The sequence below is a fragment of the Leopardus geoffroyi genome, chromosome C2 (assembly GCF_018350155.1).
Source record: "Leopardus geoffroyi isolate Oge1 chromosome C2, O.geoffroyi_Oge1_pat1.0, whole genome shotgun sequence".
In the NCBI taxonomy this organism is placed as follows: Eukaryota; Metazoa; Chordata; class Mammalia; order Carnivora; family Felidae; genus Leopardus; species Leopardus geoffroyi.
The window spans coordinates 125359464-125380935 of record NC_059333.1 but is presented as its reverse complement, the minus strand read 5'-3'; the positions used below and the strand labels follow the sequence as shown (position 1 = coordinate 125380935).

Here is a 21472-nt window from a genome sequence, read left to right as displayed (position 1 = left end):
AACTACGAGCGATGAAGTAGGCCGAGAGGGTGCGGACTCCAGGGCCTGGCCGTTTCTGCCCAACAGGGACTCCCTGCTCGGCAGCTCCCACTGGGTTGGTGGAGATGTCAGCCCCAAGCGGCAGTCTGGGCACCCCCCACCCCACTCCCTGTCGGCTCCTGCCTCCTGCCTCCTGCCTCCTGCTCCCTCTGCTCTCACGGTGATGGGACCTGCATTGCTTTCGGAGGGTTCTCCCTCTCGATCCTGCTTCCTCCCACTTCAGCCCAGCAAAGCTCTGGCCCTCCTTACCCCACGTTGGCAACCACATCCCAATGGACCGCACCTGCCACAACACAGGTGCAGATGCCTTCGCCCCCCTGTGCCCCTGCTGAAGCTCCAAAAATAATGAACGCAAGCGAGTTATAACCATTGTGCTATATTTAAATGTTTCCATATGATAAATTAACACCTTTTACATAAAAAAAAAAATACAGTGGTTACATATATAACCTAATTTTAGAAATAATGTCAAAGATTAAATTTGTGGTCCTTTGGGCATGAGGCCCCAGCCAGGCGGCCCGCCCTCCCTCCCTCCCTCTCTCCCACCCATAAGCAAACACAGCCAGACTTCAGCTCTGGGAGTCTCTCCAAGATCTCCCAAGCCTGTACTGGGTGGCCCTCACTATGCTCCCATGACACCCTAATCTCTGTCACTAAACTACTACCCAGTACTTCTGCCCCACTCACCTCTGCCAGTACCCCAGCAAGGTAGGGAGAGCCTGGATGACCTGGCCCAGAGCAAGCACTCAGTAAATGACTTTGGATCAATCACTGAATGACTGACTGAGACAAATGTGTCCCTAGAAGGACACCAAGTAAGACTCCTCTCCACAGCATTCCCACAGATTGACAATACGTCACAAAGATCAAGTGGCTCCTTCAGTCTGGAGTGAACATGGAGGTGGGGGGAGGAAAGGACTCATTATAACCCTTTCTCAAACCATAGGACTGGGAGCACCCAGCCAGGTGCCCCTGGAGCTCTGAAACAGGACCCCTCCTCACAGGCAAGAGAGGAGAAATTATATCCCCCTTCTGCTCTGTTTATCTCCAGAGAGACCTTCTCTTCCAGAGAAGACCTCTCAGTTACTGGTGAAGACAAGAGCGGCCTAGTAGCCTCTTGTGTTGGGGGGGGAGGGCGGAGGGCACCCTGAGCTGGCCCCAGCCAGGTTCTGGGGTGGGATCACCAGCCAGGGACCCTGGGTCGGCCAGGGCTCCAAGGGCTGGTGCCAAACTTCTCCGGCGGCTTTGAGCGAGACAGGGGCTTCAGTTCTTCTCTCTGGCCCAGGTCCTGGGGGAGATCTTCCAAGGAAGAGATCTCCAAGTCAGTCTCATCATCTGAAAGCTGCAGGGAAGTAAGGGGGGAGAAGAAAATGCATTCTGACAAGGGAGGATGAAAATGCTGGACAGACACAGGGACAAAATGCAGGTTTGGAAGAAGCAATTGGGAGACATTCCTTCTCCTGCTTTTTCATGTTTCCCTGTCTGAAAACCTGCTTCAGAGACCTGGGGTCAGAGTGATTTCAAACGCTCCTGAAGTCCCACTGGCCAAACCAAGGCAAGCTCCCTGGAAAGGCTTACAGCAAATCAGGCTGCTCTTATCATTTAAACTTTGTCTAGATTTTTCAATCCTCCACATAGATGGAGCTGAACGCCCAGAGCCTTGACTTTCCTGAATGCAGCAGGGGCTAAAGTCCCTCCCCACCTGCCCTCAGATGGCTTCTGCGGGGCTGGTTAATACCCTGACCAAAGGAGCAGGAGGATAGCTCTTGGGGACCAGGAACCATCAGCCTGGAAAGGGTCTGGGCTGCAGCCAACGCAAGAGCCCGGGGGTACCCCTGAGCCACAGTCACCCCTCAGAGCTCTCAGTGCCCCACCCCCTGGCACTGAGGGCTACCTGGGTTTTGATAGGAACATCCTGTGCATTTTCTCCCAGAATGTAAAGCCAAGCAATCAGAACCACCCCGGGCCCAGGGCAGCAGGCTAAGCCTGCTGTTGGATATTGACCCTCTTTCCCCCGGGGAAAAGGCACAAATTTATTTTAATCACCTGGACTAGCTACTCACCAATGCACATGGGCTGCATAACAAACCAAGCACATTATGTAATAAGAACATGGTCTCCTAAGAAAGTGATTGCCCACTACTTCGGACCGTTAGGGCAATAGCTCTGGTCATCCCAGGAGGCACCTTTTTGACTGAAAAAGGTGATACAGGAATGTGAAGTAGCGAGAGCTCTAAATGTTTCTGCCCCAGAAAGTAACGGGCACATGGGAGTTACTCCCTGACCGGAGGCAGTGAGGAGGCGTCTGAACGGTAATGTTGGGGAGTCTGAGCATCTGAGCTCTAAGTCTGACAGCAGCTAGAGCCTCAGAGAGGCAAGGCCATCAAGGCATTCTTAGTGATGAGGAATGGCCTGGAATATTGAGAATGAAATATCTAAATATTCCCATTATATGTTGTCGCCCACTCCAATGCCTGCCCTTGAGGAGAAGTCTGCTCCGCACTCAGCCTGGTGTTGGGGGGCTCGGCTGAGAGAAGGAAGGGGGCGAAGCCCGTGGTGGGGTGAACCAGAGCCAGGAGAGCAGCTACTACCAGCAGCTGGGCACAGAGTCAGGTCCAGGCTGTGTCAGAGGCAGGAAATGGGAGCGTGAGTGACCAGGAGAAGCGACCTATACAAGCAGTTGCTTGTATAATGAACCAAAAGGCTTTTTAATGTCAACAGAGATACAAAAAAAAAAAAAAAAAAGCATTTGAAAGTGGCCACCCCTCCACCTGGGCAGGGGCAGAGCAGACAGTGAGGTCACCTCTGATGTCCCACTAGGGCCAAGGCTGACACTCACTAGACCCCACCCCAGGCCCCCAAACTCAGAGCTGGCTCTGTGGGAAATGGCAGGGCAACCTCCAAGAGTCCTGCACCCTACCTGGGGCTTCCTTCCTGGCACGGCAGCCTTCTGTGGGCCGGCGCTGGGCACTAAGAACAGATTGACCCCTCCAGCAGGCTTCTTCACTGGAGCCTCCAGCTGTTTCTCAAGGTTTTTGACCAGCGACTGCACCAGGGTTCCTGGAAGGCAACCAGAGGGAAAACTCCAGAGAATGAATGCCTCATCCTTGTAGGTCATGACCAGGCTCTGGAGTGGACAGAGGAAGTGTAGAGAAGGGTCAGGAGGAAGAAGAAAGGGTAACCACAAAGAAGAGGGGCAAAGATAGAGAGAAGGCCCAGGCCAATGGGTGCCAGAAAAAGAAGGCTTTGACCATCCTAAAAATATAACTGCACTTAACAACATGGCTGCAGACAGAGGCTTAGAAAGCTGTTCTTCTCTCCAAATGGGAGTCAGAGGCAGAACCTCTGCTCACTCGGTACATGAAAAGCAAGACTAACGTGCAGACACAGCCTCCTTCAACATCTGCACTGAGATGAGAAGAAATATCATAAATATAAATCATCACAGAAGGACTGAGGGCCAGACAGGCTTTCTGCAAACTCCATGCAGGAAGGGGGGCTAAGCAAGGCACAAAGACTATCGACAGACTCCTGGTGACATGGTAAACCATGGCGGATGGCCAGATCTCAAGAATGGCCAGGAAGCAGGGAGCTAACCATGGCCTTGTAGGATTCAACCGTCTGAGGCTCTGAGCAGCCGTCTGGGGCTCCAACAGCCCTTGGTTCAATGACTCATTGGAGAAATGTTTGTTTTCTAAATTCTTTTATGTTTATTTATGTTTGAGAGAGAGAAAAAGAGATGGAACAAAAGCAGGGGAGGGGCAGAGAGAGAGACACACACAAAATCCAAAGCAGACTCCAGGTTCTGAGCTGTCATCAGGACAGAGACCAATGCAGGGCTCGAATCCACAAGTGGTGAGATCATGACCTGAGCTGAAGCTGGACGCTTAACAGACTGAGCCACCCAGGTGCCCCTCAAGAAATGTTTGTTAAGGGCCACTATGTACCAGGCACTGTGTTCCTCACTTCTCATTGTCTTGTCTTGATACCTCATTTTATAGAAAAGAAACCAAAACCCCTCACACAAGCGGGGAACAAGTGACAGCACCCAAACTATCAGAGGACTCCTGACTCCCACTTCTAACACCTTTCCATCTTATTGCCCCACCTGGTGGCCATCGGTACTTCCCCAAAGATTTACTTCTGGTGGATTCTGATGGACTGGCAGGCTTGGAATATGCTATGGACAAGATAAAGTTCTGCAGAATCCATTAAGAACATGGAATTTACAGGTGGTTCAGATATGGGTTTATATTCCAAAGTTTCCACTTGATGACTTTGAAAAGACAAAACTCTTCATTTCCATGTTCTTTAAGCCCTGGCTAGAAAATGCACCTGAAGGGGTGCCTGGGTGGCTCAGTCGGTTAAACATCCGACTTTGGCTCAGGTCATGATCTCGTGGTTCACAAGTTCGAGCCCCGCATCACGGTCTGTGCCGACAGCTCAGAACCTGGAGCCTGCTCCAGGATTCTGCGTCTCCCTCTCTCTGCCCCTCACCTGCTCACACTCTGTCTCTCTCTCTCTCTCTCCCAAAAATGAATAAACATTAAAAAAAAAATTAAGAAAAAGAAAATTCAACTGAAGCCAGAAGCTGCAGGCCTTTCCATTAACAGTTTTATAAGAAAATCTTAAAAGAGGGGTGCCTGGTGGCTCAGTCAGTTGAGCATCCGACTTTGGATCAGGTCATGATCTCACGATTCATGAGTTCAAACCCCACATTGGGCTCATTGCTGTCAATGCAAAGCCCACTTCGGATCCTCTGTCCCTCTCTCTCTCTCTCTCTCTCAAAAATAAATTTAAAAAATATAAAAAGAAAAAAATAAAAGAAAATCTTGAAAGAATGGGAGTTGACTTAGTTGTTTCAGAAGAAAAATGCTCAATTAGTTATAGTAGTACACTGTTAGATAGAAAGTGACAGGTTTAGGGACGCCTGGGTGGCTCAGTCAGTTAAAGCAATTGATTTCGGCTCAGGTCATGATCTCACGGTTCGTGAGTTCAAGCCCCATGTCGGGCTCTGTGCTGACAGCTCAGAGCCTGGAGTCTGCTTCAGATTCTGTGTCTACCTCTCTCTCTGCCCCTCCCCTGCTCACATTCTCTCTCTCTCTCTCTCTCTCTCTCTCTCTCTCAAATAAATAAATATTTTTTTTAAATCTTAAAGTGACAAGTTTAATGGATATATTCATTCTAGTTAATCATAACATTTAACTCAAATTTCTATGATGTCTTTTCATCAAGTGAAATTGCTAAATCTCTTTGCTGAAAAGGGCAAAGAACTTTCCTGTAAAAATGCCACTATGTCCCTAAGACCATTGGTGGCAATGAGTCAGCCTGCTGTGAAGGTTCACTGTGACCTTCTGAAGCTGTCACCCTCCATCTTAAGGTTAGCTGGAAAACCACACTTTTCATTACTCTTTTGTTACAAAAACTTTCTTTGTGTGAGACTGCATGTGTTACAACCAACTATATCTCTCAAAATGTTCACTGTAACCTTGGTTTGCCCTGGAGGCTACTTTTACTGCAGCAATAGTTGGCTGGGTAACCACAACCCCTTGATCTGGTACTAATGAACTCAAGAAGCATAAAAGACTGTGTGGATATTCTCAAAATTAGGAAAATGGCTAAAGGCAGTTCTTTCTGGGAAAAATTTATTTTTCAAGTAAAAAAAAAATGCCACCAACACATTAACTTCAAAAATGTAATACAGAATCTGTTTTTCACGTTATTAGTTCTGGGACCTTGAACAAGTAACATAAGGTGTCAGAGACTTAGTTTGGACATCAGTGACAATGTGTGTGGCACACGTCACCTCATGCATGGTATGAAGGCATTCCTCCTCTACCAGGTTAGGCAAGCAGAGCACGGACACCCTCTCAGCGCCCCCCCACACTTTCTTACCTCTCCTATCCACTGGAGTAGCCAAGCAGAGGGACTGCAACATCCCCTGGGCCATCTTTCTTTTTCTGATATGCTCCCTGCACCTGTGACTGCGTTTGGAGGCCACTGGACTGTCCCCACAGCGGCATACTTCAGCCCTCTCTGCGGTTTTGCTGACCCCACCCCAGATAGCCACAAGTACGGTGAGAATCTGGGTTGGGGAGGCTGGAGGGGGTCCCCACATTGGCCTCAGGAGCCAATGAGGCTCTGAGAGGAAGCCTATGCCTTAGCATTACTAGGCACTGTCTCCAGTAATAGAACAACACTTTAATCTCCATTTGTCTGGCCACCATGTTCATTCTCTAACGGTAAGGATGTGGAGGACAAAAGGAGTGAGCTCCTCCAACCTCCAACAGTTAGGCAATTCAATGACAAAACAAGGGGCAAAATAAAACTCACTCAGATTCTATCCTTCTTCTACTGTCTCTGCGACCACAGGAAAATACCTGATGGGAGGGACAGTCATTCTCTCCAAGTCACAATGAGTTGCCAAATCAGAGAACCCAAAGAAAAAGAGTGTTTCCAGGACTAGAGAAATCTGGGCTGGAGAAGGGCTACCTCAGTGGTCCCAGATCACTCACCTGAGGAAGCCAGCCCACCTGAGCCTTTTTCAGGGGGCTGGGCACTCCCCTCCGACGTCTCTGTGTCAGACCAGTCCCAGTTGTCCTCTGGCCGGGGCCCCATCCTGGAAGGACCTCGTGGGGGCTGGAGAGATGTCCGCTGCACGGAATTTCCCTCTGAGTCCTCTTCAGAACTGAATGGGGGTGTACTGTCATGGACAAGAAGAAATGAGGGCTACGTGGGCCAGAAAAACTTTGGAAGCCAAACCTCACCACTTGCAAGCGTGTCTGATTTGCCCCAAGTCAGCCCTGCTCCTTCCTTGGGCCCAGATGATAGCCAGGAGTCACTCTGGAGCATAGCAGCCACACCAGCAACTCTGTTAGAAGATGAGGACCCAGCCTTTCCAGCGTGGCAACTAAGGCTTTTAAGGAAGAGACGGGGAAGGTAGGGGTGGGTTTGTCCTGGCCAGGAGCAAAGGACCCCAGTCTCTTCGTGAGGTCTCAGGATGGACCCCAACTGAGGCTTCTCCTGTTCACTTCTGTCTCTGCCCCTCACCTGTCTGCAGAAGCCTGCGGGAAGCCCAGATCAGGGCTGCCTGAGGCTGGGAGCCACTGCCAAGACCCAGGGGGAGTGCGGAGTCCGGGGCTCACCTCGGCCCGGGCCCTGAGGAAGCAGAGGTGCCGGAGGGTCCACGTGCTCTGGGGCGCGGAGTAGGGGTGGGCACGGGAGCCAGGCCAGGACCATGGCCGCTGCGGCTCTGAAGAGTTGTCGTGGGTGGCTCTGCTGGCTTAGATGGCAATGCCACATGCAGCGTCCTGGACTTTGGCTGGGCCTCTTTGATGGCCAGTGGGTTCTGCTGGCTTTTGACTAGAAACACAGATGGGAATAAGTTCCAAGGCATGAGCATCTGGGGCTTCAAGCCCGAAGAGGACGTAGAGACAGGCTCCGGCACACTAGAAATGGACAAGTCAGTCTGTCGCAGCATACCATGATAACCAGCGCAGATATGACCACCGCCCCCACTGCAGGAGTCCTGCTGCTGGCCAGACTCAGGGCTGGGACCCACAGTTCTAGCACAGACCAGGAGAGCAGCTGGTCTTCCAGGGTCCATCATTCCAGGAGTCCTACAGGAGTCGGCAGGTCTGAAGTGGGACCCGTGGGGCACCTGGGTGGCTCAGTGAGTTGAGCATCCAACTTCGGTCAGGTCATGATCTAATGGTTCGTGGGTTCAAGCCCCACTTCGGGCTCCGTGCTGGCAGCGCAGAGCCTGCTTGAGATTCTCACTCTCTCCTCTCTCTCTCTGCCCCTCCCCTACTCTCGCACTCTCTTTCTCTGTCTCAAAACAAAGAAACTCAACCAAAAAAATGAAGAGGGGCCCAGCTTGTCAGCAGCTTAACCCTCCCCGTGTAGTGCTAGGGGCTGACCTCGCCAAGAGCACCCATCCTCTCTACCCACCCAGGCTGCAGCTGCTGGAGTGCAGGCCACATTGCAGGGAGACCCTGCTGCCACCAGAGGTCGCAACAGGACCACATGGGCCACCCAGACCCACTAAATCCTCCCGGAACTCAGTCCTTTAAAGGCAAGCACTCAGGTTCCTCAGAAAATTAAAAATAGACCTACCCTATGACCCAGCAATAGCACTACTAGGAATTTACCCAAGGGATACAGGAGTACTGATGCATAGGGGCACTTGTACCCCAATGTCTATAGCAGCACTCTCAACAATAGCCAAATTATGGAAAGAGCCTAAATGTCCATCCACTGATGAATGGATAAAGAAATTGTGGTTTATATACACAATGGAGTACTACGTGGCAATGAGAAAGAATGAACTATGACCCTTTGTAGCAACATGGATGGAACTGGAGAGTGTGATGCTAAGTGAAATAAGCCATATAGAGAAAGACAGATACCATATGTTTTCACTCTTATGCGGATCCTGAAAAACTTAACAGAAACCTATGGGGGAGGGGAAGGAAAAAAAAAAAAGAGGTTAGAGTGGGAGAGAGCCAAAGCATAAGAGACTCTTAAAAACTGAGAACAAACTGAGGGTTGATGGGGGGTGGGAGGGAGGGGAGGGTGGGTGATGGGTGTTGAGGAGGGCACCTTTTGGGATGAGCACTGGGTGTTGTATGGAAACCAATTTGACAATAAATTTCATATATTGAAAAAATAAAAATAGATAAAAATAAAAAATAACAATATAAACAAAATAAATAAAAAATAAAAAAAATAAAGGTAAGCACTCAGACCCAGCCCCTCCCTTTTCCGAATTCCCCAGCGGGGTATCCAGGATCAGCAATTTTTTTTTTTTTTTTTTTTTTTATGGAAAGGGAAGAGAAGGGCATCGCAGAGTGTCAGAGTACTGTCCCACAAAACTCTTACGTCTGTGGACTGTCACAGGTAAACTGTGTTTCTTACTGCAGTTCAAGATCAAAAACGCTGGAAATACACCGCTCTCAGAGAATGCATTTACACAGAAGTGGACCTTCTAAGAACAGACTGGAGAGAAGGGGAAAGCAGACAGACTCGCTGACAGAAAGTAACAAGAATAGCTACAATTACTGCACACAGACACCAAGCTAAGCACTTTACCCATAGCACCCACCTGGCCCCAGATGCCTTAGGAGAGTGTCGTTTTCCCTACTTTACAGGGGCTGCAAGAGATCCAGGGACTCAGGGCCCACAGCTCCATGCAAGTCAGTGGTACCTGCAAACCCAGGTCATCAGCCACCCCCAATCCAGGGCTCTTGCCACTCACAGCCTTGCTACATCCCACAGCTCTGCCCCAAAAGAAAAGAGGCACAATCTAAGTGGAGATCAGAGGTGAGCATTCATGCAGCACTCGTGGGACCTAGAAAACGAGCATGTGGGCATCCAGCTGGAAAGAGAGGTCTGCAAAATGCTGTGGAAACACAGTGCTCACGTCACACCTCTGTGACATACCCTGGAGACGGCAGGGACCCAGGACCAGGGAAGGGGAGACAGGCAAGGGGGTGGTTCTCACTCTGGTTTTCTGACCACAGGAGCAAGGGCTTGAGGGGAGGGGTGCCTGGAGGAGCAAGATACCTTTCCTCTTCTGGAAGCCTGTCCTCAGAGGATGCTTTCCTTCTTCTGCCGTGCCTCCCAGTCCCCTCTCTCTGCCACGCACCCACCACCCCTGTGCTTGGCCCCATCATCACCAAGTCTGGGCCGGTTTCCCAGCAGAGGATTTATGCTTGGCACGGATCGGCCTTAGTAAATTCTAGAATTATTGGTCCACGTACCAACTAAAATCATCTCTCACATCCCCAGAGAATGTGGTCCACACTCTGGGACATTCGTTAGGATGACGAGTTCAGGCTGGGTCTGCCTGGACACGAGGCGATAAGAGAATCAGTAGCCCCCTGATCATGAGTACATACTCATGAGGAAAAGGAGCTGCAGCACCACACTGTACAAACAGCCTCAGACCCCCTGAAGCCCCCCCGCCCCGGGCCCCTAATTTCAGCAGCTCGGTGGATCTGGAAATCCTCTAGAAACAGGGGGCTCTCAAACCTAGGAACACAAGTTCCCTTGCTTCCTCATTTCCCCGAGGACAGAGACTGGAGGGCCACCACTCACACACTTGAATCCTCCCCAAGAACCACGCCCCCCACCCCAACACCCCCCCCCAACACCCCACCCCGGCCTTTCCTTGTCACAACCCCCAGGGGCGAAGCAGTGGCTGTGAGCCGCCCCAGGGAACCAAGTCTGAGCTCTGAGGGTGTGTCAGCAGGCAGAGCTCGCCCAGCCTCCCACAGCTCCGGAGCAGACTTTGCATTTGATCCCTTTTGCCCCTGCCTGCAGCCCCAGTGCTCTCAGGCCTTGGGCCCTCTCCCAGCACTGACATCCTGGCTTCAGGGCCAGAAACTGTGTTCCTCTCTGTTGGAGCAAAGTTCAACTTGCGGTCAAAGCAAGTAAACCTGCAAAGTAGGGGCAGCAAGCTCGGGGCTAACCACAGGCTCTAACGCCAGCTCTCCTCCAGCTTCCCTGGGTGACCCTGGGGCCCACTCCTTGACCCTGTTTCCCCGAAAAGAGGACTTTTGGACTCAGTCACCTGCAAAGACGCTGCCATCTCGCTCTTTCAAGCAATGCCCTGCTGGAGGCAGAAAGTACACCCTCCTCATGTGCAAACAAGCCTGGACCCTCTCAGCCCCAGCCCCCAAGCAAGCCCTCTGACCAGCTCACCTGGAGCCCCGCTGTCCAACTGGGATGCCAGGGCCATGAGTCTCTGTCTCTGCTTCACTCTGCTGGTGGCTTCCTTGACAAGCTTTTCCCTCAGACTCAGAAATTCAGAAAACCTCCGTGCCTTCTGCTCCCGGTGGGCTCTCAGGAGGGACTCGAGGTGTCTGAGAGTTTGAAAGGGGATTCCCTTTGCATCCTAGAAGAGACAGAAGTTCCCCCTTTGGAGACAGAAGTTCCCCTACTCTTTCCCCTAAGCCTCTCGCACCTGCTGCTGGCCTGGGAGTCACTGCGCTAAGCACCCAGTGCTTTCTGGAAGAGGATGGGGTGAGCGTCAGAGCAGGGTGGGCAGCGGTTGCACATGCTGCAGGAAGTGTAATGGTTTAGGGTCTGGGAGCTGCATCAAAACGTGCATGGCAAGACGATGCAATGGGGCTACGCACAACTCCATCGACATCACAGCTTCTGGGGCTCAGGTGGGACATGCCCTTCCGCCACCCCACTCATCTGAGGACAGAGACCAGAGCTTGGTCCTTTTGTACCTCATTTGTACCTCATAACCATCATTATGCCAGACGGGTTGTCCTCTGTGCCTAACAATGTGTGAAAAATGAACTGCAGGGACGCCTGGTGGCTCAGTCGGTTAAGCATCTGACTTCGGCTCAGGTCAGGATCTCATGGTTCGTGGGTTCAAGCCCTGCATCAGGCTCTGTGCTGATAGGTCACAGCCCAGAGCCTGCTTCAGATTCTGTGTCTCCCTCTCTGTCTGCCCCTCCCCCGCTCATTCTCTCACTCTCTCTCTCTCTCTCTCTCTTAAAAATGAATAAACATTTTTCTTCCAAGACCTACTGGAAGTTGCTTGGGCTTTTGACATCCACCCAGAGCCCAAAAGGATTCATTCAAGGTTAGAAAGAAATGTTTTAGGGGGCACCTGGGTAGCTCAGTCAGTTAAGAATCTGACTTCGGCTCAGGTCATGATCTCACAGTTCGTGAGTTCGAGCACCACATCGGGCTCTGTGCTGACAGCTCAGAACCTAGAGCCTGCTTTGGATTCCATGTGTTTCTCTCTCTTTCCCCTGCTTGCACTCACTCTCTCTCTCTCTCTCTCTCTCTCAAAAATAAACATTTAAAAAAAGTTTAAAAAAAGAAATAAATGGGTTTTAAAAAATTTTTTTTAAATGTTTATTTTTGAGACAGAGGGAGACAGAGTGCAAGCAGGGGAGGGGCAGAAAGAGAAGGAGACACAGAATCTGAAACAGGCTCCAGGCTCTGAGCTGTCAGCACAGAGTCCAACGCGGGGCTCGAACCCATGAACCGTGAGATCATGACCTGAGCCAAAGTCAGGCGCTTAACCGACTAAGCCACCCAGGCACCCCAGAAAGAAATGTTTTAATCAAATCTGATCATAGGGCCAAAGTTAGATGGAACAGTAGTTGAAAACAGTCAAAGGTTAGTGTTTTTATTTAATAAAATATGTCATCGATGCCTTTAATGATAAAATGCATGCTCTGGTTAAACACGGGCATGAGGGTCCCAGACATAGCTTTCACTGCCTGCCTCACCCACAGCCACTTACTGAGTGCCGTGGCCACGTGTGCCACTGATGATGGACACTTCACCCAAGGAACCCTTTCAGAGGGCAGACTGAACCAATTAAATTCCCTCTGTCAGAAATAGACACAGATGAGTGGAGAGCACAGAAAGGTCAGGATGCAGGGCGACACCCCAAGAAACCACTGGAAACAGAGGAGAGAGACCACATTGCTGCCATGCAGTGAGGGGAAGCTGTGTGGGCTCATGTTCCTGGGTATGAAAGGCACCCCAGTTGGAACAAATAAGACGAATAAGCCTACACTGTAAAGAGCAATCAAGCATCTGTCAGGTTAAGAACATCGTGTGTCTACATGATAGACAGCAGCCCTCACAACAGTAGCCCGGGAGCTTACTCTCTTTATCCCCATGCTTTCCAGCTTCTCTTCCAAGGTGTCCTCCAGGATTGGCCTGAACTGCATCAGCAGGGTGGGGTTTCGCCTCAGCGCTGCCAGCACCTTCTGCTGTCCATCTCCGGAGTCCTCTAACTCTGCAGCACAAGACAATGACCAAGGTGAGAGGAGGTGAGACAGGCACACGGGACAGGCTACGCATCAGATGCCATTCCAAATCCTGCCTCCACACACCTGCCGGCTCTGTGACTCTGGGCAAGTCGCTGACCCGTCGGTGGACCATTTAGATGGCATGTCAGTGCCTGTGTGTAACGTGCCCGGCACACACAAGGGGCTTCAGAAATACTTATTTCCTTGTCCCTACTTCTCCTCCCCTCCAGCTTCAGTAGCCAGACACGGTGAAGTAGACACAAACTAAACAATGAAGAGGACAAATCTGTGTCCTGCATCAGACACCAGGGAAGGAAACTAAGACCTCACCTTCCTCGGAAGAGTCCTCCTCTGTGTCCATAGCCTTCGGGCCCTTGTGGATCCCTGAGAAGAGCAGGAACAGTTAGTGTGGCCTCAATGCCCTGGACCCCATCCCTGACCCAGAGGAAAGCATGGGACACCACGTGAGTGTCGGCAAGAAGGGGTAAGCCCTCCAGTTGTTTCTTTACCCAGGATGGAGCCATGGTCACAAACACTGACACCGGGAGCCAGAAAGACCAGAGTTCACACGGTCCAGCCCTGCCCAACCAGCTGTGCACAACATGGGGAGTCCCGGAACCTCGCCAAGCCTCAGTCTCCTCATCTAGAAAATGAGGATGATAATGCCCAGCCCACATTAAATTGTGGGGACAGTGCAATGAGACCATGAATCTAAAGTGCTCGGCGAAGCCCTTGGGAAGGTTGGGGCTGCAGGGACAGTGCTTCTCTGAACTGCTTGCAAAGCTGGGAAAGAAACGTCTGACCTAGAGGCAGGGGATGGGAAGAGACGTGTGAATTTGCAAGAAAAGGCAGAAGGGAGGCTGAAGAGCTAGGACAGAAGAAGTGGGATGGAGCAGGAAGGGCCAGGTTTCATAAGGGGCTGGCCAGGGCCGTCCAGGTAGGGGCAGTGCCCTGCCGGTTACTGTCTCCCTTTAGAGGCCAGCACATGCACTCCCGCACACAAGCACAGCAGAGGAAGACAGCATACTCCCTAAACCGGCCACATTCACACTGATTTGGGGACAACGTGCTACCCCCTGAGAGCAAGGTAAAAGTTGATGGTCCAAACCGCAGACGTGATGAGTTAGAAAGAACCTTTTCCCAAACCCTGCTCCATCCATCACTGCCCCCAGGATCCTCACCCTTCCCCATGTCTCCACCACCCTACAGAGAAGAGCAGGCCAGGTAAGAATCCACCGCAGGCTGGAGCCCTATATGTCCCAGAAGAAAATATCTTCGTGCCCTCCCTCACCCAGCCGAAGAGCCTGACAGCACATGTCCCCTGAGCTGCTGTCACCACCACCACCACCCTCATTCTCCAAATTGACTGGTGGGGAACAGGAGAGAGAAGAGGACAAGACAAAATACCCCGTGCAGGCTTACCCTCCTCCTTCCTCAGAGACATGGTCTGGATCTACAAAGATGTGGAAGAGAGCAGGTTACAGCCAGCAGGGGACTCTACTCTGAGCAGTGCCTCTGCCTAGCACCATAAAGAAGGGACAGCCACTGTTTCCGTGCCTCCCCCTGGGAGCGAGGAGCTCAAAGTACACTGCCCAACAGCATCTCCGTAAGTGGGGGGAGGGGGGTGCACCAAGGCTGGATGGCAGCAACCAGCATGGCATCGTGCTGCCTTTTCCCCTGGTGGGAACGCCCCCCCCCCTTCAGAGAGGGACTGTGATTCGAAGGGCAGGAGCCCCATGCAAGCTGAGGGGGACAGGGACACAATCAATACTTTTGGTACAATTGGTGGACAACCAGGGCAAGGTAGGCTCCCTCCCACGACGGGGGCATCTGAGCTGAGTGCCCCCTGGGAGGAAGGAGGAGTGATGTGGACGGTCACTAAACTGTCTGCACGGCCCCCCTCCTCTTCATCCTCCTTCCACATAGCTGCACATGGGACAGCTGCTTGTGAGTATGTGACCCCCCCACCCCCAGCCCCCACAGAGCTGACTGTCTAGGTTTGGGAGGAGAACTCTGAACTGATAACATGTGAAGTCAAGAGCCAGTGGCAGCCACCTGGTTTTGGTTTGGGTTTTGTTTACTTGTTTGCTTGTTTGTTTTGCCACATGGGACAGATATGAAGTGAAAGGTGATCTTCAGAATAAAAGAAAAAAATTGCAGCAGATATACAGAACAGAGGTACACAGCGAAGGAAAACCCCTGACCACATTCATGTATCTGGTTCCAGTTTATTCCCAGATTCAGCTGCTCTCCTGCCATGAACTCTGTGAGACACCCTGTCTACCCTAATGACAAATTCCCTCTTCTGCTTAAGCTTGAGTTGTTTTTTATTATCTACCAATGAATGACACATCCAATGTCCATTCCCAAATGTTTCCTCCCTTGTCTACCTCTATTCTAGAGACTGTAAAACTAATTACTTGCTTCCTAACCTTCTTTGCAGCTGTAGTTGCCCATGTAATACAGCTTTGATTGATAAAACATAAGCAAAAGTCTTATAAAGGGGCCTTTTCATCCACTTCTTCTATTGAATATGGTTGTGATGGTTGGAGCTATGGCAGCCATCTTGCAATTGTGAGAGTCAAGCATGAGAACAGAAGTCAACACACTGAAGATGGTAAAAAGAAAAACAGCCTGGATTTCCAATGGCATAATTTTGCTGCTAAACCAAGGCCATCAACTGTCACCTCTTTTACAATAAAAATAACCCCCTATTAGCCTATTCTAAATCCATGTTTAACCAATGAGCTCCTAAGTGAAATATTTGCAAACAAGAGTTCTGGATAACAGAAGGAAGAGATGTCCAGACTGGTCCTGAGGTGGTCACAGCAGTGAAGCTAAGTGTTTGCAGAGGTGGGAGGAGGGGCTGTGCCGTAAAAAGAAAAGCAGCAAGGGACGGGGTTAGACACCTGGCTGAAATATGGCTGGGAAAACAGAAGAGCGCAAATAGCCAGCCTGCAGGAACAAGAAGACTGAACTAGATAGTGACAGGAAGTGCTGTGCCTAGAGAATCTGTGTGGAGGGTGGTTTCAGAACCATGGCAAGGACCTGAGGCCACAGAGGGGCCCCTCTGAGGGCAGATACACTTCTCTGCTGACCTGGAACTCCGAAGGGGGAGCTGAGCCTGAGCAACAGGTGCAGAGTCTTGGGGCCAGTTTTAAGAGAGAGGCATTCGTGAGTAAGTGACTTTTCATCATACCAGTTTATCTGACGACCTCACCAGAGGGTGTTCACTTATGAAAAGGGTATTGGGTAGGAAATTATGTCTGTGGACACAGTGAAAAGAACACAAGCTGTGTATTCCACTGCCTGGCCAGGGCTGAATCCTCCCCTGGCTCTTACAGGGTGTCCGGTGTGGATGCAAGACAGGCGCTTGACTTCTCCAGCCGGTTGCATCATCTGTCAAGTGACAATGAGGAGGCAGCAATGTCTGCCTTGAAGAGTGAGGTTTAAATGCAGTACTAAGCCAAGTATCCACCAGGCGCCTGTCCTTAGATGGTCTCTGATGTTAGTGTGAACCCAGTAACACAGCCCCTAAGGACAGCAGGCACGTCTTCGGCCTGGAAAAAGACAGGCTGCATCCTCACCACTCTGTGCCCCTGAAGCCTGAGGACCTTTCTCTCTCCTTAATGAGCCTGACTAATGAGACCAGTGCCAGTAGTGAGTCCCAGAGAAGGGAAGGAGATCCTCGCAGAGGTCGAGGGGCACCGAGGCCTGGCTGGGAAGAGGGACAGACCTACCATCTCTTCCTGGGAGGTGATGAGCCTGGCTTGTTCCTGGAGCTGGGCACGGAGAGCACTGATCTGGCGCTGGGCCTGGGCGGCTGCTTTCCTCTGATCCTGAGACAGGGAGGCCTGGAGCCTCTCATTCTGCTCCTGCAGCTGGTGGGCACAGGAGAGTCAGTCACATGTCCGCAGGGACCTATGGCTGCCCAGGATCTGCAGGGCCTGCACCTGTAGGCAAACACTGGCCGGAGTTTCACCGGAAGCAGGGGAGGGGGCTGCCAGACCTGCACAGGTGGCTTTCTAACAAGATTGACTACTGTCCACGCTTCACTCAAGGGAAAATAAGAATTGAACTCACACCCCTAAGATCAGGGCAAAAAGGCTCTCTGTCCAGTGTGACTGCCCACTGAAGCACAGTCAGATAACCTGAGGCCATTCAAAAGTCCTCAAATTGTGTTTTTAGGTAAAAACAAAAGGTGAAGGAAATATGGTCACATGCTGTTGTAAGAGCAGAGAGAAGATGATATTACTTATGTTTGCATAAAGAAACTTTAGAAAACTACACTAGAAAGCAATAAAAGTCAGCTGTGGGGTGGGTTTTGGGGGCAGGTAGATGGAGATGGGGAGGAAGTGAACCTTAATATATCTCAGCACACTTTACTGAGGGTACCTTAACATATTTCTTCTGCTTTTTGAATAAATTTAAGTGTATTGCCCATTTTAAAACATCTTAAATAAAATAAAACCACCAAGATGGAAATTACAGGAATTGGGGGTGTCTATCATGTGCCAGCCTCTGATCTGAGACTTTTAACTTCTGAGCTTTCTACAGGCAGAACATAGGGCTCTTGTTAATTGGCTTCCTCCTCAATTTGCTTTCTTCTCAGGGGCGTTTTCATAGAAGCTGTTTTCTCGGCCTGAGGCCTGCTGCTCTCTGTTCCCTGGTCTCAGTATCTGAGCCCTTCCATATGGGCTCCCTCTGAACTACAGCTGAGGTCCACAGCCACCTGCTTCTCTCCTGGGTGGGGTTTCAAAGAAGGGCCCAAACATGAAAGGACCAGGCAATTCATCAGAAGTTATCAGCACAACCCTCCTCGCAGAGCCTGAAGGGGTCCCTGCAGAGAGGACCGCAGTGTAAAGCAGGTGTTGGGTTCAGAAGAAAAGGCCAGGGGGCCCTCCTCCTGGCCTGGGAGGCTGCTGTCTAGGCAGCAGACCAAGGCCTTCTCTGTATGGAGGGGAGTCAGCCGCCAGGAACTGTGTCAGCAACAAAATACCTGCCAACCAGTTCAGAAGGAGTAGGGGTGAAGGATGGGGGTGCCATAGGATGAGAGGAGGTCACAGGAAACCAAGCTCCCCCAGACCACCCAAGGAGGGCTACCTCTCGCTTCTGAGCTGCGTGCTCTCCCTGCAGTTCCTTCATTTTTCTCCTCCATTCTGTTTTCTGGAAAAGATAAAAGTTTGTCAAAACTTTTGTCAAAACTACCCCTAGATGTTAAAATATAGTACGGGGGGCACCTGGGTGGCTCAGTTAGTTAAGCATCTGACTTCAGCTCAGGTCATGATCTCACGGTTCGTGGGTTCGAGCCCTGCATCGGGGTCCATGCTGACAGTGCTGAGCCTGCTTGGGATTCTCTCTCTCCCTCTGTCTCTGCCCCTACCCTGCTCATGCTCACTCTCTCTCAAATAAATAAACTTTAAAAAATAAATTAATTAAATAAAATATAGTATAAAGCAACAGGAATTAAAAAGTACTGGCCCATAATTAGGCAGAGTAGTGAGAAGAAAGAAAGCCCAGACAAAGATGGGGGAGAAAAATGGAAGCTTAGTCTGGAGAAAGATAGATTATTGACAAATGGAGTTCAAGAGGTAGTTAAACTGCCTAGAAAAAAAAAAAAATGAACTTGAATCTTTATTTCATATCTTAAACCAAAGTAAATTTTAGGTGGGTCAAAGATTTAAACTTAAAAAATGGAAGTTACATCAGCAAGACCGTACAGTAAGTTCCAGCTCTCAAACCCTCCACAGATGAGAATTCCTTTATGGCAGCCCACGAACCCAGCTGAGAGTTTCCAGCACCTCAATGGAGCAAAAACACCTGAGAATAGATGCATTCCAGAGAAGTTTCACTTTACCTGCATCAGCTCTCCCTCAAGGTGGCACAGCTCAGTGCCAAGGGAGACCTCCTCAGCCCACAATTTTTCCCACGGGGGAAGGGGACAGAGAGTGAGCACCCACTGCCCCAGCCTTGCAGGATGCTGCCCGGGAGGCCCGCTTCTGTCCCACTCACAGAACTGAGGGAAAGAGCACAGCTGACTCAGCTTGTGGCGCTGGCACACAGATCTCAACAACCAGCCACAGATCCAACTGGACACCAGCTGGTGTAAGTGAGAAGTAAATGTACAGAGTAGTTATATGCAATTGATATTAAGTTGTTATCAGCTGAAAACAGATCGTTGTCCTAGAAGATGTTTTATGTAAGTTTCATACGAATCACAAAAAACCTACAGCAGATATGCAAAAGATAAAGCAATCAGAGCATACCACTACAAAATAAAACCATCAAATCAAAAAGGATGGCAGCTGGGGCCTCTGGGTGGTTCAGTGGGTTGAGTGTCCGACTTCGGCTCAGGTCCCAATCTTGCAGTTCGTGAGTTCGAGCCCCACGTCGAGCTCTGTGCTGCCAGTTCAGAGCCTGAAGCCTGCTTCAGATTCTGTGTCTCCCTCTCTCTCTGCCTCTTCCCCTCTCTCTCTGCCTCTTCCCCTCTCTCTCTGCCTCTTCGTGCTGTCTCTCTCTGTCTCAAAAATAAGTGTTAAAAAAAATTCAAAAAAAGAAAAAAGAATGGCAGCAAGAGAGGAGGAAAGGAACAAAGTAACTACAAAAATCTGAAAACAATTAATAAAATGGCAATAGTTAGTCCTTACTTATGAATAATTACTTTAAATTTAAATGGATTAAATTCACCAGTCAAAAGACAAAGAGTGACTGAATGGACTAAAAAAATAAGATCCAGCTGTGTGCTGCCTAGAAGAGACTTACGTTAAGGGCACACTTGCAACTGAATGGATGGAAAAAGATATTTCACACAAATGGTAACCAAGAGAATAGGGGTAGCTTCACTGCTGTCAGGCAAAAAAGACTTTAAGTAAAAAACGGTTACAAGAGACAAAGAAGATCACCACATAATGATAAAGGGGTCCATTCATCAACAGAATATAACAATGTAAATATATATGCATCCAACATCAGAGCACCTAAATATATAAAGTAAATATTAATACAACCAAAGGGAAAAAGAGCATTGGGCCTCAATAGCCCACTTTCAACAATGGAGAGATCCAGACAGAAAATCAATAAGGGAACACTAGACTTGAACTGCACACCAGACCAAATGGACCAAACAGACATATACAGAACATTCTACCCAAAAGGAGAACAACCTATAGAATGGGATAAAATATTTTGCAAACCATATTATCTGATAAGGGGTTAATACCCAAAATATAAGGAACTTAACTCAATAGCAGGGAAAAAATTAAATGGACAAAAGACCCGAATAGACACTTCCCCCCAAAAGGCCTATAACATCATTAATCAGCAGAGAAATGTAAATAAAACCACAATGAGATATCACCTCACACCTGTCAAGATGGCTGTTATTAAAAAAAAAAAAAAAAAAAAAAGATAAGCGTTGGTGAGGATGTGAAGAAAAGGGAACCCTCATACACTGTTGGTGGGAATGTATATTGACACAGTTATTATGAAAAACAGATTGGAAGTGCCTCAAAAAATTAAAAATAGAGTTACTCATTTCCCCCGGGGTATCTCCCAGGTGTACATGAGGTATACTTGTTAATAAACTTGATTGCTTTTCCTGTTGTTAAAAGAAAAAAATTAAAAATAGGACTACCATATAATCCAACAATCCCACTTCTTGATATTGATCCAAAAAAACTGAAATCAGGATCTCAAAGAGATACACTCCCATGTTCACTGCAGCATTATGAACAGTAGCCAAAATAGGGAAACCTCATAATCCATTGGTAGATGAATGGATAAAGCAAACGTGGAACATACATACAGTGGAATACTATTCACCCTTAAAAAAGAAGGAAATCCTGCATCAACATGAATGAACCTAGAAGGTATCATGCTAAGTGAAATAAGTCAGGCAAGAAAGACAAATACTGTATGATCTCAGTTACATGTGGAATCCAAAGTAGTCAAACTTACAGAAACAGAGAGAGAATGGTGATCACTAGAAGTTAAAACAGGGAGAAAATGGGGAAGTTATGGTCGAAGGGTACAAAGTTCGTTATGCAAGATATATATACTGTATTGTATACTTTGCTAAGAAAGTAGATCTGATGTTAAGTGTTACTGCCATACACACAAAGAAAATAAAATAAAGAGTGGAAGGAAACTTTGGGAGGTGATGGATATGACTGTGGCCTGATGGTGGTGAGGGTTTCAAGGGTGAGTTCTTATCCCCAAACTCACTGAGTTGTATACATCAAGCATGTACAACTTTTCACATGCCAATCATATCTCAGTAAAGTGGTATGTATCAATGAATAAATAAGGCCATAAAAGCACTACAAGAAAACACAAAAATATTTTCTTTTTAAACGTCAGAGTGGCCATAAACAAATTGATGATTTGATCATTTTGACCACATAAACATTATTAATTTTGTATGACCCAAACCACGATAAAGAAAATTGAAAGACCAGTGTTATGGGAAAAATAAGTATAAGAATAACAGAGGGCTGGGTTCACTTCCATATGTTACACAAACTCACAAACCGGGAAGGAAAATTAGGCAAAAGGATGGGAACAGAGGTCATAGAAAAAAATTAGCTTCCCTTACCGGGAAACTTGTGAAAGGAAACATCAAGCAGTAGAAATATTTTACTGCT

At 49.1% G+C, this 21472-nt stretch overlaps 1 protein-coding gene across 6 annotated transcripts in view; it reads right to left on the bottom strand.

Moving 5' to 3' along the window:
- Positions 1-685: 685 nt before the first annotated feature.
- The window catches only part of DZIP1L (DAZ interacting zinc finger protein 1 like), a 42488-nt gene continuing 21701 nt past the window's right edge, over positions 686-21472 (bottom strand). For all 6 annotated transcript variants that reach the window (XM_045503529.1, XM_045503528.1, XM_045503532.1 and 3 more), the window contains 10 exons: positions 17934-17996; positions 16571-16711; positions 14253-14283; positions 13161-13214; positions 12684-12817; positions 10744-10936; positions 7185-7401; positions 6555-6742; positions 2960-3099; positions 686-1381 (listed from right to left, as the gene is read on the bottom strand). In XM_045503529.1, the coding sequence (XP_045359485.1) occupies positions 1220-1381; positions 2960-3099; positions 6555-6742; positions 7185-7401; positions 10744-10936; positions 12684-12817; positions 13161-13214; positions 14253-14283; positions 16571-16711; positions 17934-17996 (1323 nt within the window). In that variant the 3' untranslated portion in view covers positions 686-1219. The remainder of the gene's footprint in view (positions 1382-2959; positions 3100-6554; positions 6743-7184; positions 7402-10743; positions 10937-12683; positions 12818-13160; positions 13215-14252; positions 14284-16570; positions 16712-17933; positions 17997-21472) is intronic.